Source organism: Sus scrofa, chromosome 8 (assembly GCF_054392235.1).
Source record: "Sus scrofa isolate SSC_HxYL_T2T_F1_AM1 chromosome 8, Sscrofa_HxYL_maternal_Yorkshire_Landrace_v2.0, whole genome shotgun sequence".
Lineage (NCBI taxonomy): Eukaryota > Metazoa > Chordata > Mammalia > Artiodactyla > Suidae > Sus > Sus scrofa.
The window spans coordinates 80356144-80377264 of NC_139390.1; the positions used below are offsets into that span (position 1 = coordinate 80356144).

At 45.1% G+C, this 21121-nt stretch overlaps 1 protein-coding gene across 3 annotated transcripts in view; it reads left to right on the plus strand.

Annotated features, from left to right (window-relative positions):
* FRAS1 (Fraser extracellular matrix complex subunit 1) overlaps positions 1-21121 on the plus strand; it is a 453363-nt gene that overhangs the window by 426714 nt on the left and 5528 nt on the right. For all 3 annotated transcript variants that reach the window (XM_013978814.3, XM_084972579.1, XM_021100604.2), the window contains 8 exons: positions 1473-1687; positions 5536-5686; positions 7585-7692; positions 9302-9461; positions 13730-13846; positions 16639-16805; positions 18871-19076; positions 20733-20879. In XM_013978814.3, coding sequence (XP_013834268.3) covers positions 1473-1687; positions 5536-5686; positions 7585-7692; positions 9302-9461; positions 13730-13846; positions 16639-16805; positions 18871-19076; positions 20733-20879 — 1271 coding nt within the window. The remainder of the gene's footprint in view (positions 1-1472; positions 1688-5535; positions 5687-7584; positions 7693-9301; positions 9462-13729; positions 13847-16638; positions 16806-18870; positions 19077-20732; positions 20880-21121) is intronic.

A 21121-nucleotide genomic window follows, 5' to 3' on the forward strand; every position in this document is an offset into this window, starting at 1 on the left:
GCTCCGCAGCCACAGCAAAGCTGACAGATGAGGCCATGCACCTCCGTGTTCCCCACCGCAGGCATCTTACGTTACAAAGAAGCCTGTCCATTTCCATTCACCTTAGCAAGTGCATGTGAACTGTGCACTGCCTCCATTCACCACAGATGAATCCTGTAACAGTGTTTTTTGAAGATGGAGAAGCATTCAGGTGCTCTTCCATATTCATTAAGCCTCACTTTGGGCAGGGATGGTCTTTATACAGTAGAAATGAGTGGAGTGTAAATGATTCATAAATCACCATGCTATAGATGAAAGTTTCATTCTTTATAGTGCAAGAAAGACTGTTTCTAGGCTGAAAGTTTGCACTGCTTCCTACTTAAACACAATTAAATTCAGTACATGGTCACTGAGACCCTAATCTTTTTGGAACAGGGGGCTGGGCGCTGCTCTCAGACAATCTGAGAAATGCATCCGCACTTTCAGAACAATATAGTTGTTCTGCGAACTACACGAATTTGAACCCTGGTGTTCTAAAATTGTATCCGTATCCAGCTCTCTGCTGCATAAGGTCTTTAGTAATTTAGAATAGTTCAGTTGCTTGGCAGCATTTGATCCAATAATTCTTGCCTATAGGAGGGGAGGTTTAGTCAAGCATCATTAGGGAGCTATTTACTCATTAACACAAAATGAAGACTTTTTTCTCCAAGAGTTCAAAAACCATAGGAGGCGGGGGAGGTCGTCAGAGGTTTGTTTGCTGGCTCTCCATAATTTTTTTAAAGATCGGTCTTAAACATAATAATTCATCAACAGATTTTCTGTGTAGTAAATCCATTTCTTCAAAGACTGGTTGTGGGGAGTTCCTGTTGCGGCTCAGCAGAAACTGAGTATCCAACTCGTATGCACGAGGACACGCATTCCATCCCTGGCCTCTTGTTCAGTGGCTTAAGGATCTGGCATTGCCGTGAGCTGTGGTATAGGTCGCAGATGCGGCTTAGATCCCACATTGCTGTGGCATAGGCCAGCAGTTGTAGCTCCTTTTGGTGCCTAGCTTGGGAACTCCCATGTGCTGCAGGTGCAGCCCTAAAAAGCAAAAAAAAAGACTGGTTGTGAAGCACACATCCTGGCCAGGTGTGACAGGCAAAGCTTCAGAGTATTTGCTTGGCCCAGATTCTCAGGGCCACCGAGCCCTGGCTTCTTCATATGTGGTCTTATCTGTTCATCTTTTCTTCCCTGGTTCCTGCAGCCTCTGTCTGTGCAGCTGGTCACTCTATTTAACATGTGGCAACAGGAAGTTGTCAAGGTCCCCTTGCCTTCTGGCCCAGCGAGCCAGTGTGGGGAGACCTGGGCTGCTCTATCAGTAGGCTCAGACGGAAGGAAAGCTCTCTTGATGCCAACGGGACGCATCCGCTGTCCCTGCCCAGCTCCTGGGCAGCTGGCGAAAGGCAAGTCCACAGACTGGGTTACTATTCCTTGCTCCTTCGCCCCCGCAGAGGCAGGGTTCCTGGACGACCGGGTCTACGACAGCACGGCCCTGGGCCCTGGCTACGACCGCCCCTTCCAGTTTGACTCCAGTGTGCGGGAGCCCAAGACCATCCAGCTCTACAAACACTTGAACCTCAAGAGCTGCGTCTGGACATTTGATGCCTATTATGACATGACGGAGCTGATTGACGTCTGCGGGGGCTCAGTAACAGCTGACTTCCAGGTGGGTTCCTGGGGGCCTGTGCACACCATGTGTCATGGGAGACCATCTTCCTGAAGTACTTCAGCCAGTGCATCACATCCAGTCACCCCCAGAAGTGCGCCACCCAAGGGAGTCTTACTTTTTTTAATTGAAGTTAAGTTACAATGTTGAGTTAGTTGCAGATGTACAGAAAAGAGATTCAATCTATGTATACACACACACTCACATATATATTCTTTTTTCAGATTCTTTTCCATCATAGGTTATTACAAGATACTGAGTATAGTTCCCCGTGCTATATAGTAGGGCCTGTTTTATATATAGCATTTTATATTTAGTAGCCTGAATACATTAATCCCAAACTCCTAATTGATATCCTCCCCTCTCCTACTCTCTCCTTTGGTAACCCTAAGTTTGTTTCTATGTCTGTGAGTTGAGAGTCTTCTTTATAAGTCCTTCAAAAGAGACCTTAGCAGCACTGTGGCTAGAGTGAGCCCCCCAAAGTCCTCTAAATCAATTAATTGGAAAATACATGTGGACAATGTTTAAATTACTATGAAGAAAATTACTATCTGGCAGTCATTTATAAAAACCCAGTAGTGTTTACTTCTAGGTGATATATGCATATATATCACATATTTTACGTAAAAATATAAATATTTTCTTTCCTTCTGGGTATATTTTGGAAAGGCAAAAAATCTACATTTGACGGAAAGGCTATTACTAAGTAAAAGTGTTCTCTCCACGAGGAGAAACGAGTCAGAATGATAGCTGAGGCACCTGTCCTCCAGCAGACAAGGGGAGCCCTGTTGTCCCAAGCATTCTGGAGGTAACTATTTCAAACGCCTTGCTTTGGTACCTATTCCAAACCGATGCCTGACAACCCTCACGACAATAGGTAATTTTTAAGTGATGGTTAATAGAAGAAAATATGATAGCAAGAAGTCATAGTCATAGGCAGACAATGATATCAAAAGGACTAGGTTAATACATCCTGGTGGGAAAATTAATTCTAAAGCAGATTCTACCCCATTTTGAGTAGTTAGCCCAATGCACTAAAAAAATCAGATGTTTGTTCTTCATTTCACCTTAGGTTTAACCACACTGAAAGAGGGGAACCCATAGAGGGACTAGGAGTAATCATTGTGGGGAAGTGTCTTTGATTAGTTTTTCTTTCCTTGAGATGCCTCTCATTTTGTATACACTACCGCCCTCTACTGAATAGAATTTTAAGACAGTCTAAGCTTTTCTTTTCTGTTTCTGCAGTTGCATAACCTACATTCACTTTCAAAAATGTAAAACTCTATGATTATCTCCGCCTCTAGCCCCTCAAAAATCAGTATTCTCTGTTCCCCATGACTTTAATTACAGTTTTGGATATTTTTATTCAGAATATGCTTAAAAATCTCAAAGACAAGGAATTCTTTTTATATATGTCCCACTTCTTAAACCAACACAGAAGGAGTATATTCAAAGAACTCCTTTATTGTTGTCTATTTCTTTAAATAGTTGAAACAGCTAGTATATGGTGGAAAGAATATAGAGCTTAGAACCAAGCCCTGGTTCATTTCTTTATCAAATATCAGCAGAGTTGGATGAGACCTAACCTCTCGGAACCTCATCTGAAATTGTCACTAATATTCTCAATGTAGGAAGACATACTTTTTTTGTGTGCCAGTGCCTGGCACAAAATAGGTTTGCAGTAAATATTTGTCAGGGTTTTTTGTTTTTAAAGATTAGTGAGTTATATGAGGGTGAAAGAAGAATATACAGAAATAAAGGAAAAATTAATTTTACTGGCCAACTAGAGAATTTATGGAGGTTTTAATATCAACAATGACGAGGTCAGAGCAAATGTATTTAGCAAAACCTGTATATTAAGGGGACAGAGCATGGCATTAAAACCAGATAAAATCTGGAAATTTTCTATCGAAAGCAGAGTAAGGCATTCCAAAAAAGATTTTGAAATGAATATAGAATTAGTGGAGTCTTTGGAACATGTGGAATCCAATCTTAAAACCCTTAATAACATTGGATATGAAAAAATACTTCAGAAAAATTAAGGTTTGATGTCCTAAATATTGGTAAATATTGAAAGAACCTGAATATTTGGTTCTTTCACTTAACTACCCATGGAAACATTTTACATTGTAATTTCATACAAAAAAATGTGTATAATTTACATAATGTATTATAGCATTTTGCCAATGACAAAATAAAATTATTTTAAACTAAGGTTTTTTTGTTATAAAAGAAATGTGTATTTACGGAGGAAAATCTAAAACACGTTTAAAAATGAATAAACTGGCTCCCCCAGTCATACACCCATATACCCCTATTCACAGCTAGCTTCTCCATGAAAGCGTCTGCTCATATTTTATCTTTCAATCCCGTTTTCATTCATTGCCTAGTAAAATAAAAATTCTAAAGCCAAGTTAATAAAAGTAACATGAACCCCTTTCGAAAAATGTTCTTTTGGAAATATGAAGTGCCTTAAAAATCTCAGCCAAGGCTTAAAGCAAATGGACAGTGGAGGCAAAGCTTCTCTTACTTCCAAAGTATTTTTGTTGAAATTCACCTCCTCAGAAAAGCCTTCCCAGATGATCCTATTTAACAAAGCATCCTGACCACTTCCCATCTCTTTATTTTTTTTTTATCATTTGTTTATATATACATTTTTTCTACTGTACATCATGGTGACCCAGTTACACATACATGTATACATTCTTTTTTCTCACATTACGTGTTCCATTGAAATTGATTAGACAGAGTTCCCAGTGCTACACAGCAGGATCCCATTGCTAATCCATCCCAAAGGCAGCATTCTGCATCTGTTTACCCCAAGCTCCCAGTCCCTCCCAGTCCCTCCCCTTCCCCCTTGGCAACCACAAGTCTATTCTCCAAGTCCATAATTTTCTTTTCTGTGGAAAGGTTCATTTGTGCCGTATATTAGATTCCAGATATAAGTGCTATCATATGGTATTTGTCTTTCTCTTTCTGACTGACTTCAGTCAGGATGAGAGTCTCTAGTTCTATCCATGTTGCTGCAAATGGCATTATTTTGTTCTTTTTTATGGCTGAGTAGTCAGGGATCAGATCTGAGCCACAGTTGTGACCTATGCTGTAGCTGCTTAACCCACGGTGCAGGGCAAATCCAAAAGAATATTGGATCTTTATTTTTTTGATTTATGTGTCTCAAGAATTCCCACTGTGCCTCAGTGAGATCAGCAGTGTCTCTGCAGTGCCAGGACGCATGTTAGATCTCCGGCCCTGCACCATGGGTTAAGCAGCTACAGCATAGATCACAAAGGTGGCTCAGATCTGATCCCTGGCTCAGGAACTCCGTATGCTGTGGATCGGCCAAAAAAAGAAAAAAAGCGGAGTTCCTATCGTGGCTCAGTGGTTAACGCATCCGACTAGGAACCATAAGGTTTCGGGTTCGATCCCTGGCCTTGCTCAGTGGGTTAGGCATCCGGCATTGCCGTGAGCTGTGGTGTAGGTCACAGATGTGACTCAGATCCTGCGTGGCTGTGGCTGTGGCATAGGCCGGTGGCTACAGCTCCAATTCAACTCCTAGCCTGGGAACCTCCATATGCCATGGGAGCAGCCCAAGAAATGGCTAAAAAAGACCAAAAAAAAAAAAAGAACAAACATAAGTTTATGTATCCCCCTTCCTAGGCTGTAGGTTCCAGTAGGGCAATGATTTGGGTTTTGTTTTTTTTCCACTGCCAAGGGCCCAGTTCTTAACCTGGTGCCTGTCTCAGTCGTAGGCACCTGATTAATCCTGAATGAGTGCAAGATGCGCTTCTCCTGTGCCTTTTCACCCTGGGGAGAAATAACCCTTTGTGTGCACACCGCTTGCTCGGCAGGTGAGAGACTCGGCCCAGTCCTTCCTGACGGTGCACGTGCCTCTCTATGTGTCCTACGTCTACGTGACAGCCCCCAGGGGCTGGGCCTCCTTGGAGCACCACACCGAGATGGAGTTTTCCTTCTTCTATGACACTGTTCTCTGGAGAACAGGTATACCCACCGACGTCTTGACGAGGCTTACCTTATGTTCCAGCAGGAGTAAAAAAAAAATAACCGCTTAAGCTTAACAGTGGCTCCATGCCTCATCCGGCTGTCCTATGTCCAAAGGAGAACCACCCCGAGTCTGAAAGTATGTCGATCTGTGGTTCCTGAAAAGGATGAGGTCCCTTTTGAGACATCAAGACATCGAGCTGGAAAGCCTTCAGCATCATGATCAATCAGCCCAGAGAGCCAGGGCCCCAGAGTTGAGGATGGCAAGTGACAGAGGCATCTTATCCAGCCCATGAGGGCTGAGTGTGTGTTCTTTTGAAGCATTGTCAAATTCATTTTGTCCTAGTTAAAAATGATGTGATTCACGTTAAGGACGAAAGGGTCTTGAAATCAGATGCATGGAAATGAAAAAATATGTTGAGAGCAACCTGGCTTCCTTTATTCATTTGGCATCAAGTTTGCTTTTTTGTTGCATTCTTAAAAGTAGGAATTTTAACCCTCCTTTTACTTCCTGGACCGAATTTTTTAAATGGCCTTCACCTCAGCCTTGTCTCTGTCACTGCTCTCTGAGAGGAGCCCCCCAGGGCCTTGGTGGGTGAGAGCCAGGAGATCACATCCTTCCCCCCTTGCCCACTGCTGCCACCAATGCCCCAGCTATGCTTCTCTCCTCCATTCACTGCAGTGGGTCTGAGTTGAGGTTTGCTTTTTTTCCCCATTTTTCAGTGTTCCACACTTCAAACATAACCCCAAGCTCACTTCCCTTTATTTTATTACTCCCATTCTTCCTCCCTCGCTCTGACAGTGATTCGCTTGATTTGAGGCAGCATTACTTGATCTGAAGAGATTTCTTTAGAGAGGGCTTCATTTCTAGTAATGGAAAATACGGTCCTTCCTTCTGTTAAATGGTTTAAGCTCAAAGCATTTATTTGCTTTATCTTTCTCACAGGAAAACAACTTCAGGAAGTTTTCACACTCTGAGTCTGATAATTCTTTGAGCTTGGGTTTTTTTTTTAAGCTTTATTTTCCCCCCTCCTTTGGTTACCCTTTAGTTTTTGGTCACTCTGAAATCACTGGGTATCATGATTGCAATTGGCCTATGAAAGCCACTGTTGACTCACACCAGGCCATGTAGAGCTGGCCTGCTACAAGCCAGCCTTGAACTCTCCATTGCTTTCAATACAAAATGTAGCCTCCAGGACATTGTTCATGGTTAAGTCCTGAAAGGTGTCCTGATGAGGAAAAGAAAATCCAGTGAGAAGCAGATGTGTTGTAACCACATCCTGGTATACAGTGAAGAGTAAGACGTTTTAGGGACCATTTTTTTTCCCCCAAGCAATGGGGTGGGCCCTGCATCTGGGCTAAGTGGCATCTTCAGATAGAAAGAGATTATGTCAGAGTTCCCATTGTGGCTCGGCAGGTTAAGGACCCAATGTATTCTCCATAAGGAAGCAGGTTCGATCCCTGGCCTCACTCCGTGAGTTAAGAATCCATTGTTGCCACACACTGCAGCGTAGGTCGCAGATACAGCCCGGATGCAGTGTTGCCGTGGCTGTGGTGTAGGCCAGCAGCTGCAGCTGCAGTTTGACTCCTAGCCTGGGAACTTCCATATGCCGCGGGTATGGCCGTAAAAATTAAAAAGAGAGAGTCTATGTCAAAGAGAATAGAATTGTAGGAAAAAAAAAAAAAAAAGAACAGGTAGAATGAACTTTCTTACAATGTTAATTAATCTCTAAATAGATTCTATGTTCATGCAAATATGTAAATTTGCCCTAAGTTACATTCAGGTAAATGTGCAGCTCTACTTAGAGGTGTCACGGGATGGCTCACGTGTAGGCTACTGTCGGGAAAATGTTCTCCAAGCCCTCACTTGGATGTTTTGTGGATGGTTGCCTGCCCAGGAATCCAGACGGACAGTGTGCTCTCCGCCAGGCTTCAGATAATACGAATCTACATTCGAGAGGATGGCCGTCTCGTCATTGAATTCAAGACTCATGCCAAATTCAGAGGTAATATCAGTGCCATTTTGTCCTCAAGTTTTTTTATAATTAAGAAATATCTGGACTCTAATATAAGGCACAAATGACCCTTTCCACAGAAAAGAAAATCATGGACTTGCAGAATAGACTTGTGGTTGCGAAGGGGGAGGGGGAGGGAGTGGGGTGGATGGGGAGCTTGGGGTTAATAGATGCAAACTATTGCCTTTGGAAAGGATTAGCAATGAGATCCCGCTGTGTAGCACTGGGAACTATGTCTAGTCATTTATGATGGAGCATGATAATGTGTAAAAATAGAATGTGTACATGTATATGTAACTGGGTCACCATACTGTATAGTAGAAAAAAAATTGTATTGGGGAAATAACTATTAAAAAATAAAAAACTAATAATAATAAAAAAAGAAACAGTCAAACATAAAGTCGAAAGAATGTAACAGTGAAGAGCAGAGTCCACAATTGTTAACATTTGCTGTGTGTGAGTGTGTACACACATGCATGCATTCCCATTCTTTTTTGTCACACTATTTAAAGATGAGCTACAGGCCTCACTTCGAGGTGCCCTAAACACTTCAGCAGACTTCTGAAAACAAGGACCTTCTCTTGGACATCCCAATGGCTTTACCACACCCAAGACCTTTACTATTGAACCAGTAATATCTAGTCCCTATTCATATTCTCTCTATTGTCCTGCAAATGTCTTTTCTCCGTGTTTTGTATTTGTTTATATTTATTTTACATCTGTTTACATAAGAGGAAGATGGATCCAGTCAAGATTCATATGTTACATTTTGGCTATTATATTTCTTTCATCTCTTTTAATCTAGAATAGTCTCCCTCCTTTTTTTACTTATGACACGTTAGTACTGTAGTTTTAAAGAGTAGAGGTGACTTGATGAGTAACCCTTACCGTTTTACTTTTTTTTTTTTTTTTAATCTTTTTAGGGCTGCACCTGCGGCATGTGGAGGTTCCCAGGCTAGGGGTCTAAGAGGAGCTACAGCTGCTGGCCTACACCACAACCAAAGCCACGCCAGATCCGAGCCGCATCTTCGACCTACACCAAAGCTCATGGCAACACCAGATCCTTAACCCACTGAGTAGGCCAGAGATCGAACCTGCAACCTCATGGTTCCTAGTCGGATTCGTTTCCACTGTACCACGATGCAAACTCCGTTATCTTTTTAATGATGTTTACCAGTTGCCTCCTTCCACCAAGGACTTGAGTGGCCCTAAAAGAGATTTTTTTTTTCATCTGAAATAGACATTTTTCTTTATAAACTATTGAGATCGTTCCATGTCCAAGAAACATGTTGGTTGGGGCTCAAAGCTAAGTGTGTTCAGTGTTCATTGTCACATAAGGACTCCTATTATTGCGAATATGCTCATTCGTGCCATTTCTACAAGAAACATTCATCTTGTTTATAAAGAAGAGGAGGATGGGCTGGGTGAAAAGCCATGTTATCCCACCCAGTGTGGAATATACTCTAAGGGGAACGTGGGCAGGTAGAACCTTAGTTGTTTCATAGAAGAATATTAATTCAGTTCTAAGGCTTTTGTAGGGGATTCTCACAAGGACAGTAAAAACTGACAAATAAGTGGATCGTATTTCCCCTTGAAATAGGACAGTTTGTGATGGAGCACCACACCCTCCCCAATGTGAAATCATTCATACTGACTCCCGACCACCTGGGAGGAATTGAGTTTGACCTGCAGCTACTATGGAGTGCTCAGACTTTTGATTCTCCTTATCAACTCTGGAGAGCCACGAGTTCCTATAACAGGTGAATACGGGATGGAGTTCGGGGGTAAATCTGAAATGTCTTCTGTTTCTTTAAGGGCTTTTCTTCAAAAGCTGCGTTTCTCTTTTAAAAGAGGAGTAGAAGAGGGATAGATAGAAACAGCTCTCTGGCAAACAGAAAAAGAAGCAACTGTAGCTCAGATCAGCCTCTAATGTCTAAAGCAAGAGGTGCTCATGCATGTTCCAAGGCTAAGAACAGGCAGGGTGCACGTCTCTTCCGCTCACATCCAATTGTGTTCAAATCCTATCTCAGGCCCATAGCACACCCACCCGCAAAGGAAGCTGGGACGTGTGTCCAACTAAAACCTTAGTATGATAAAGAAATTGCATCCAGTGCAAAATCCAGGATCCCTGTTTATCAGGTGTGACCCCTTATGGTCCAATGTCCTATAAATAAAACACACCATTTATTCCTCTCCCACACCCAACATAGAGATAAAAGGAGAATTGGATAAATATAGTAAAATATCCCATTTGTAAAAGGGAAGAATAGGGCAAACAAAATTAAAACTTTTACCATGAAAAGGATCATGGCGTCTATCATAAATATTGTTATCCTCACTTTATAGATCACAAAATTAAGATATGCATTTAGCATGAAAATCTTATTCCAGCTCTACAGTTAAGAAGTAGCAGGTTGCCTTAAGAATCATTTTCAAAAAGGTTTGTTTTTTGTTTGTTTGTTTGTTTAGGACTGAACCCGCAGCATATGAAAGTTCCCAGGCTAGGGGGTCAAATCAGAGCTGCAGCTGCCAGCCAAAGTCACAGCCGCACCCACGCCAGATCCAAGCTATATCTGTAACCTACACCACAGCTCACAGCATCACCAGATCCTTAACCTACTGAGTGAGGCCAGGGATACTAGTCGGGTTTGTTTCCGCTGAGCCACAATGGGAACTCCCCAGAAAGATTTTTTTTTTTTTAATTATAAATGTTTAGTCTCCTATCAGGTATTTTTTTGGTGTGTACTGATTCCTTTGAAATCAGTATAGAATGAAATAGGCTTTAAGGGCTGTGTTTCCTAGAACCTCATGAGATTGCACATGAACTTGTCCCAATTTATAGGCAGAGAAACTGTCCTCATTAAATCCTATGCTGACTCTCCACCACCTACCAAATGAAGTCCAGCTCTTTGAACAAAGCCCATTCTCTCCCCTCTGGTCTCACCTCAAACCCAGCCTCTGACCACATTAACTGTCTCCCCATCCCCAGAATCCACCAGCCCATTTATACTCCACCTTTGCAATTCCCCTGTCCTTCCTGCCCCTCTCCTCTCACAAAACTCAAAAGTTCTCTGAGCTTCAGCTCAAACACTGACCCCTCTGTGACACTTTTCTGACTCCCCATGCGGTGCCAGAAGCATCACCTCCTAGGTCCCGTGTTGTTCCAGCTTCTACTGTAACACAGCTCAGCAGATTATAATGTTCTAAGCACAGTGCCATTTTCCACGAGATGGTGAGCTTCCCGTGGTAAGAGTGTGCCTGCCTGATCGGAAGGCCCTAGAATTGCAGTTTGTAGCACATGGTAGGTCCTGAATAAGCATGCTTAGGAGCTGACATTTCAGGTGAGGAGGTGAAATCCACAGATACACGGCAGCCTGAGGCACCACACCAAGCGTTGTGTGCTGTGTGCGCCATGAGTGGAGCAGGACCCTCAGAAGGCAGTGGCTCAGGGAGGGAAGCCCAGCAGAGGCTGGGGAGTCATCCAAGGCTTCTGGGCAGGGGCAGAGCTGGTGCTCCACATTGCCATGTGGGAAATGTCCAGTTTTCAGAAAGGAGCGGAGAAGAACCATAGGATCAAACACCTGCATCCAGGACTGTGTTTGGCTAATTTGCAAGTATACTGAGGCAGTCGACCTAACTCATATTTAGGACTGAGGGAAGGTAAGACTGCTGCCTGGGGAGATCATGCCACCTGTCCTGCATTCATTTGTTCAACAGACATGTATTGAGCTTTTACAATGCGTCAGGGAAAGTTCTGGGCACGTGGAATACATCCATGGACAAAATAAAGATCTCTTCCCGCAGCAGCAGACACATGGATAAGTCTGGTTAGGACATTCAGAGTAGGCCTCATTAAGAAGGTACACTTGGGAGTTCCCGTCGTGGCTCAGTGGTTAACGAGTCCGACTAGGAACCATGAGGTTGCGGGTTCGATCCTTGGCTTTGCTCAGTGGGTTGAGGATCCAGCGTTGCCGTGAGCTGTGGTGTAGGTTGCAGACACAGCTCGGATCCTGTGTTGCTGTGGCTGTGGTGTAGGCCAGTGGTTACAGCTCTGATTCGACCCCTAGCCTGGGAACCTCCGTATGCCATGGGTGCAGTCCTAGAAAAGACAAAAAAAAAAAAAAAAAAAAAAGAGAGAGAGAGAAGGTGCATTTGAGCACAGACTTGAAGGAGGTGAGGGAGAGAGCTCTGCAGATTATCTGGGGAAGGAGTTGCTGGCAAAGTTTCCCAGGTGACAAAATTTCTGGCATGCTTAGGGGGGCATCAAGGTGGCCTGTGTGGCTGGCAGGGACTGAGTAAGGAGGAGGGTAATGGGCGGTAAGGAGGGAATAGGTGGTAAGGCAGAGCCTCACAGGCCAGGGCGCGGACTCTGTCTCTCACTCCAGTGCAACAGGAGCTACTGCACTGCAGCGGGCTTTGAGGAGAGAAGCGACACGATCTGGCCTAACGTCTCGAAGGCCAGGGCTGCCTAATTAAATGTTTCTATTAATTAAGTGTTACTATGCCTATTATACAAGTTAATTTTCATGTAATTCAAATATGGCAGCCAAGGTCTTTTTGCCTACTGGTCCAAGCTTGGGAGGAAGATAAGCTGTGGCAAAACTGCAGACACACAGACACACAAACTTTCAGGGGATGGAGGGGCTTAGAAACTAAGCCCTGAAAATGTGCCTGGTTTCTCCAACACCATGAAACCACAGCAGAGGCAAAGCAAGTGCAAGGACCGTCTCCCAGGTTCCCGCCTAGGCCAGTCCGCTAAACTGACCTCAGGCCGCATCCTAGAACTTTTCTTATTTTATTTATTTTGCTTACCACATTTTTGCACTCCCTTTACTAATAAACAAACAATAGCAAAGAAACTGTCAAAGAATGTATATGGAAGATGTGAGAACTGTTCCATCACAAGAACCCTATTAATATTCACAGTCCCCCCCCCAAAAAAAAGGAGTTCCTGTCATGGCTCAGTGGTTAACAAACCCGACTAGGAACCATGAGGTTGCAGGTTTGATCCCTGGCCTTGCTCAGTGGGTTAAGGATCCGGCGTTGCCGTGAGCTATGGTGTAGGTTGCAGACGAGGCTCAGATCCCGCGTTGCTGTGGCTCTGGCGTAGGCTTGAGGCTACAGCTCCGACTGGACCCCTAGCCTGGGAACCTCCATATGCCTCAAGAGTGGCCGAAGAAATGGCAAAAAGATGAAAAAAAAAAAAAAAAGATTCACAGCCCTGTTCTCCTCAGTCAATGGATGGCAGGCTCCCAAGGCCCTTGAAGAATCTCCCTGAAGCTTCTGGATGTCTGGCTGCCTTCCAGGCAACCTGCCAGAGGTGGGCTGTGACCAGACACCAAATGTGGGAAACAAAGTGAGGTGAGAGCTATAGCGGCTCTCAGTGCCATGACCCACAGAATCCTGTGCCCCACTGTGACCTCAGAAATCCCCAGCAAGCCATCTCCTGCGAGAACCGAGATTGTTCTTCAGCTTCGTGAAAGGGAAGAGGCTGTGGAGTTTGGGAGAGGAGCCTCGAAACAGAATGCCAATGAAATGGGGAGGCATTCTCTGGAGCCGGGTCATTTAACCCTGAGGCAGGGGCCAGCTGTGCAGTCAGAGCAGCAGCAGCAGCTTACGTGGTCGCATCTCAGTTAACTGAAAGCTTTTGCAGTTGAAAATCTGTAACAGGGTGTCCGTCAATGACAATCACTAAACAATTGTCAAATAAGTTTCCTGGGAACCTAAAGCCAGTGGTGGCCGGTTCTGTCTTGCCTTCCTTGGAGCCTTTTAGATTTTTCCAGTGGGCCTTTTCCTGATGAAGAGGCCGGAGTAAATGAAAGTAGCTCTGTTTAACACCTCTGGATAGTACTGGAAGGTTAGAAGAATCAGAGATGAATTCCTGAAAAATTGTGTTGACAGACGCGTCAAGCTCTTGGATGCCGAGCACAAATACAATCTGAGAACCGCTGAAGGAAGTCATTGTGTTTCGGGGTAAGTGATAATCTGTGCCTTGGTCCCACTGACCAGTCTGCCTTCATGCTTCCAGGAAGGACTACTCTGGGGAGTACACCATCTGCCTGGTCCCTTGCACCGTGCCTCCCACCCAGCCCTGGACGGACCCAGGAGAGAAGCCTTTGGCCTGCACCGCACACGCCCCAGAAAGGTAGGGAGATGAGCGAGCCTCATCCTCTGTGAACCTTCGTCCTCGCCAGCATTTCTTTGCAAATCAGTTTTCACTATGCCGTTCCCGTCATTCACTGATGTTCAGGGATCGGGTCCTGTGACCCACGTCCCCCGCTCAGGTGGAGCAAGGCAGCACTCCGCCTTCTCTTACAATGAACAAATGTCTTTTCTATGGTATATTTAGGGCCATGTGCTTCACATGTTGGTACCTTTTGTTGGTGATTTTGCTGTTTGAAAATGGCTCCCCCAGAGTTCCCATTGTGGCTTAGAGGAATCTAATGCAACTAGCATCCATGAGGATGCAGGTTCGATCCCTGACCTCGCTCAGTGGGTTAAGGATTTGGAGTTGCCGTGAGCTGTGGTGTAGGTCACAGACGAGGCTCAGATCCCACGTTGCTGTAGCTGTGGCGTAGGCTGGCAGCTGTAGCTCCAATTGGACCCCTAGCCTGGGAACCTCCATATGCCACGGGTGCAGCTCTAAACGACCAAAACACACACACACACACACACACACACACACACACACACACACAAAGTCCCCCACATAGCATCAAAGTGCTGTCTAGTTGCCCAAGTACAGGAAGGCAGTGATGGACCTAAGGGAGTGTTAGATAGGCTTCATCTAGGCATGGATTTCAGTGCCGCTGCTATAAGTTCTTTATGTATGTTGATGAATCAACAGTGTTTATCAAATCAGGTGTCTTTGAACAGAAACATGTGTAAAACAGGGAAAGATTGATCACAGAGGCAAATGTTGTGACCAGAGTCTGCAGGATCTCAACCCTGTATTTTCCCCAGGAGCGGTGATCCCCTATCCACTCGGTGTTTACTGAAACTTTGTAAAATGTTAACTACCACCCACACATAACAAGAATCAGCTGTCCCTCCGCCCATACCCACCTCTGACCTGAGACTGTCCACATTCTGCTGATGCTCATTCATTCAGCCAGTGTTTATTCAGCTCTTACCGTGGCCTCTGCTCTGGCCTCGGCTTGGAGAGCACAGCAGAGGATGGAAAGTCACCTCTGCTCTGAGCAATGCAGAGTCTAGAGCCATCTTTCTAGAAGCTGAGCAGAGTGAATAGAAACCATTTTGGAGAGTAGATGCTGAAGACAGAATCTGACATTTTCATGTAGACATGACAGTTTGGAATGTGACTTTCAGATTAGAGTCCAAGACGGCCATTGGATTTGGCGATGTGGAAGTCCTCGGTGATCCTGACAAAGGGCAGATTCAGTGGGCTGAGGGGGAGTAAAGCCTGATTGGAGAGTGGGTTCAAGACAGAGGCAAGAAAGTGGAGACAGCAGGGAAAGACAGTGCTTCAGGAGTTTTGTTATAAAGGAGGTCAGAGGAGAGGGGCACTAGCAGGAAACAAGGAGGGGTCAAAGGAGGTTGTAGTTGTTCATGTTTTGTGGGTTTTTTTTTTTTTTTAAAGAGAGGAACAATGATTGGAAATGGCAAAAAAAGGAACAAAAAAACATTAACCCCATCTCCAGCCCCAGGGCGGTGTGGGTGAGGAAGTATGTGGGGTGGTGGGCGTTGCTGAATACACTGAAGACAGCCTTGCCTTGCATGAAGGAGGTCCTCCCTTGTGGTCCCCATCTTTCCAGGGGGACTCCCCCTTGGGCCTAACTTTGCTCCATAGGGATGCACTAGATTTGCAACACAGAGAATAATCAAGACTGACTCGGGAAATTCAGACCTAATTCAGAAGAACTGTGTCTTCTGTTATGCCCGTTTTTGCGAGGTCTGTCATACCTTATAACCTTATGAATCTTCATCATCATCAGCCATTATTCATTCTGTTTAATCAATAGGTATTTATTGAGTCTCACGGCCTGGTGCTATGTGGATTCCGATAATACACATGTCAACAAGAAAACCTATTTCCCCGAGTCAGATAAATGAACTCTTGATTCAATTAATGGTTGCATCAAAGCTGTTGAGGTGGTGTCAGCCCTGGTTTGGGGGGGGGGCTTCTCCTATACCCCATGTTCCTCCTACACCTCAGCCCTCTCAAATCTCCCCCCGGAGCACCTTGAGGTCAAAGCCAGGAATGGTCAGATGGACTTGATTGGAAGAGTAAAGCATTGAAATTATTACTCATGCATTATTCTTTAACAACAAAGGGATGTGTTAGGAGCCTGGCTAGCATGGAAGGTTCAGTGGTGAGCAGACAGACATGGACTGTGACTCTATGGAACCTGTACTGGTGAAACCAGACTTTGGTTACATATTTAAAGGAAATATCAAATCCCAATAAGTACTATGGAAGAAAAGCACACAATGGAGTGAGAACAGCTGATATGGGTGGGATCTGACCAGCCTGGAAGGAAAGAGGAAGAAGGTAAGCTTCCTGGAGAAAGTGGTGTTTGAGTTGCGATCTGAAGAATGAGCGTTCACCTGGCAAAGGACGGCGGACAGAAGAAGAGGGAGTGTTTCAGCAAAAGGTCCAGCAGGTCAGAGTCAGGAAACTTTAAATTCATAGCCACTAATCTCACATCGGCTCATGGCGCTTTCCAGAATGAGAGGCCCAGGAAAAGCAGAGTGTTGCAGAAGCTAGAGACCAATTTCTGCTCAAAAGACCCTCATAAGGACCTGAACTAAACAGTCTCTCGCCTGTCTGCACACCTCTCTGCATTCAATAAACAGTTAACACCTACAGCAAAGCACAGGTCACAGTCCTGAGAAGGGTGGGGACAGGAGGGCAGCTCAAATGGCAGATGCAAGTGGACCCTGCTCTCAAGGAACTCTTGTCGTTCCCGCATTTAGATTCCTGATACCCATCGCGTTCCAGCAGACCAACCGCCCCGTTCCCGTCGTGTATTCGCTCAATACTGAGTTCCAGCTCTGCAACAATGAGAAGGTGTTCCTGATGGATCCCAACACATCCGATATGTCACTGGCAGAAATGGATTACAAAGGGGCCTTCTCCAAAGGTAAGCCATTCCCTTCCGTCACAGACAGAGACTCTGCCAGAGCTGAGAAGCTTTCGGGTAGGTCCCTGGTCTGGCATCTCTGCTCATCAGCTTTCGGTCACTTCTCCAGGGAAGACTGCCCCACGCAGTTACCGTCGTGGCTCAGTGGTAAACGAGTCTGACTAGGAAGCATGAGGATGAGGGTTAGATCCCTGGCCTCGATCAGTGGGTGAAGTATCCGTGAGCTGTGGTGTAGGTCGCAGATGCGGCTCGGATCCCGAGTTGCTGTGGCTCTTCTGTAGGCCGGCAGCTACAGCTCCGATTGGACCCCTAGCCTGGGAACCTCCATATGCCATGGGAGCGGCCCAAGAAATGGCAAAACAAAACAAAACAAAACAAAAAAAACCAGGGAAGACTGCCCCCGATGCTGGTTTCAGAGCAGACAAGTTTAGTCAAGGAAAAGAGCCCTAGTCCTTCCTTCAGGTTGCTTCAAAAGGAGATCACCTTCTTGGCGCCATAACGATCGGCAGTGGACAGTGTGGAAAAGCCCTCTTCTGGGTAGAAAGGACGCCCGGGTTTCTGACCACATTCTAACCCATTATCTAACTTTGGGTAACTTGCTTTAGCTCGCAGTTCCTCAGAGACGTTGCAGTCTGCCCCCAGCACCTGCCAGCCTCCAAGATCCGCCCGAGGTACCTGTCCTCTCCCGCAGGCTTTCTCCACTTGAAATGGCAGCTCCCTTGCTGTGACTCTAGTCACTTTGTCCTCACCCTCCATGTTTATGAAGCCCACACGTGTTGACATCGAGCCCCTGTTTACAGCCTGCTGGGGCTCCCTATTACCCCCAGAGTCCTCAGCACCCTTGAGGAGTTTGGCTCAGTATCTGAGAGTCACAGATATGAAACCCTGGATGAGTGATTTAGAATAGGGATACTAATTGAACCTATCTCATGAGCTCTTGGGAGGATTAAGGAGGATACTATGGGTAAAGAACTTGATGCCCCTAGGGAGTTCCTGTTGTGGCTCAGTGGAAATGAATCCGACTAGGAACCATGAGGTTGCAGGTTCCATCCCTGGCCTGGCTCAGTGGGTTAAGGATCCGGCATTGCCGTGAGCTGTGGTGTAGGTCACAGATGTGGCTCAGATCCCAAGTTGCTGTGGCTCTGGCATAGGACGGTGGCTATAGCTCTGATTCAACCCCTAGCCTGGGAACCTCCATATGCTGTGGGTGCAGCCCTAAAAAGATAAAAAAAAAAAGAAAGAGAAAGAAAGAAAGAACGAACGAACGAACTTGATGCCTAGCAGGCTCTAAGGAAAAGTAGCTACCCCAGGACTGGTACCCTTCTAGCGTTCCATATTCTGGACATGGACTTGCTTTTGCCTATAATGCTCTCCCCAGCCTCCCCCACGCCTCCCCACGCACACACACCTGAAATGCTCCAGCTGACAAATGCCTACTCATGTTTCAGGATCCTGCTCAGAGGTCATCTCCACTTTAAACTCTTCCATACCTCTCCCCAGGCAGACTTTTGTGCTCAGTGGTCTGCTCATTGGATGTCATGTAGCTTCCTCTATTGTGGTAACAGCATAGTGTTGTCTTGGTTAATAGTGTAGGTTTTAGAGGCAAAGCACCTTGACTTTGAATCCCACCCTCAGCTTTGTGACTTTTAACAAGTCATGTAACCACTCAATTTCCTTGTCATAAAATTGAGCCCAACAGCAGTCCTGCCATAGGAAGGACAGTACAGTACCTAGCAAAGAGTATGAGTTTGAGATAAATGTTAGCTGTTTTTAGCAGGTGCTTTGCTTTGATGTCTGTCCTCTCAGCTGGGTCTCACTCACCTTTGTGTCCCTTGCACGTAACAGTGTGTTTGCCATAACCTAGATACCTAAGTAAATGCTCACTGATGAAGGAAGCAGTACATGAATGAATGTGTATTTTAGGGGCACGTGGACCACACAGCTCTTCACAGAAAGGTACTTTTGACTCTGCAAGAGCATGTTCAATCCTTTCTATCCTTGACATCTTTTTTTTTTCTCTTTCATCTTCAAGTCTGACCTAATTAATGCCTCACAATCTTTTCAGGTCAGATCCTTTATGGCCGAGTACTTTGGAATCCAGAACAAAACCTGAATTCTGCTTACAAACTGCAGCTGGAGAAAGTCTATCTTTGCACGGGCAAGGATGGCTACGTGCCTTTCTTTGACCCCACGGGGACAATCTACAATGAAGGACCCCAGTACGGATGCATTCAGCCAAACAAACACCTCAAACACAGATTCCTGCTGCTGGTATGCTAACTGCTGGCGTTAAAGGGCGGACTCACCAGTAGATTTCCTCAGCTGAAAACCCCGCTCTTGATGCCTTTCTGTCTTTCTTTCTTTCAGACCACACCCAAGGCATATGGAAGTTCTCAGGCTAGGGGTTGAATCGGAGATGTAGCTGCCAGCCTGCACCACAGCCACAGCAATACCAGATCTGAACCGTGTCTGCGACCTACATCATAGCTCATGGCAACACCGGATCCTTTACCCACTGAACCACTTTACCAGGGATCAAAACTGAATCTTCATGGATCCTAATTAGGTTCTTAACCCAATGAACCACAACGGGAACTCTCTTTTTTCTTTTTCTTCTTTTTTTTTTTTTCTGAGAGTTTTCTACAGATGCTCTTGTTGTTGTTTCTGTCCTCTTAATAGTACATAATGCCAAATATAGGACATAATGCCAAATATAGAGGTTATGGTGGGTAACAAGACCAGCTGTTACTGAAGAGGAAAGTCTAAGCCAGTGTTTCTCAAAATGTAGCCCAGAGACCCATAAATATGCTCAATATTCCTTCAGGGAGCCCACAAACCCAAAACTACTTTCATAAGACTCTGATGATGCTGTTTTCATACTCATTCCCTCATGAGTGCAGAGAGTATGAAGGTGTATTGTACATGGATTCACATTCCCCACTGTGACTAACCTTTCAAAAATATCATTTAGCGAATTTTGATTTGATATCAAAAAAGAATATCCACAATTATCTGAAAAAGACATTCAAGCATTTCTCCTTCAGAGTTCCTGCCGTGGCTCAGCAGTTAACAAATCCGACTAGGAACCATGAGGTTGCAGGTTCAATCCCTGGCCTCGCTCAGTGGGTTAAGGATCCGGCGTTGCCGTGAGCTGTGGTATAGGTCACAGATGTGGCTCAGATCCCAAGTTGCTGTGGCTGTGGCGTAGGCCGGCAGCTACAGCTCTGATTAGATCCCTAGGCTGGGAACCTCCATATGTCAAGGGTGTGACCCTAGAAAAGACAAAAAAAACCAAAAAACAAAACAAAAACCTCCCTCCTCTAACTACATAGCTAGATGAGGCCAGATTTTCTTCAGATACTTCAGTCAAAACAACATATCACAACTGATTGAATACAGAAGCAGTTGTGAGACTGCAGTTCTTTTCCAGAGATTTGCAAAGATGTAAAACAAGGCCAGCTCTCTTTTTGGGAGGTGGGTGTGATGTTACTTGTGTTAACACGTCATGCATTTCTCGTTTCTATTTTCAAATGACTTAGTCAATACATGTTTTTCATTTTAAAAATTATTCATTATAATGTTAATTTTAATACAGTAAATATTGACAGATATAAACCACATAAAATAAAAGCTTGTGTGGGGGGTGCTAATTTCCATGACCTGGGGCCAAATAGCTTGAGAAGTGTTGGTCTAGGCTATCTCACTCATGTGTCTCGGGATCACCAGAGACCGCTAAGCATTCTCCCTTGGAGAGGGCAGTGGGTGCCCAGAGGCAGGGTCAGCTTAAGGAGAGGGCTCCAATAGTATGTATTCTCTGGACCCAGCCCCAAGGATGCATGGAGTGTACCTTTCTCCTCCCAGTGACAGCCACGGCCAGATCAGTGGTGCCACCTTCATAAACCTTGTGTCTTTTTTCTGGAATCCCAGGACCGCAGCCAGCCAGAGGTAACTGACAAGTACTTCCACGACGTGCCTTTCGAGGCCCACTTTGCTTCCGAGTTGCCTGACTTCCACGTGGTCAGTACCATGCCCGGAGTGGATGGATTTACTCTGAAGGTCGATGCGCTCTATAAGGTGAGTGTGGGAGAAGGAGAGAAGCACGAGACCAAGATCATTTTAAAGGTTGCACAAAGGAGGATGACATTATCTCTTCAATGTCAGTTTCTTTCTTCTTCTTTTTTTTTTTTTTCCTTTTTCTTTTTAGGACCACACCTTCCACATATGGAAGTTCCCAGGCTAAGGGTCAAATTGGAGCTGCAGCTGCCAGCCTACACCACAGCCACAGCAATTCCAAATCTGAACCACATCTGTGACCT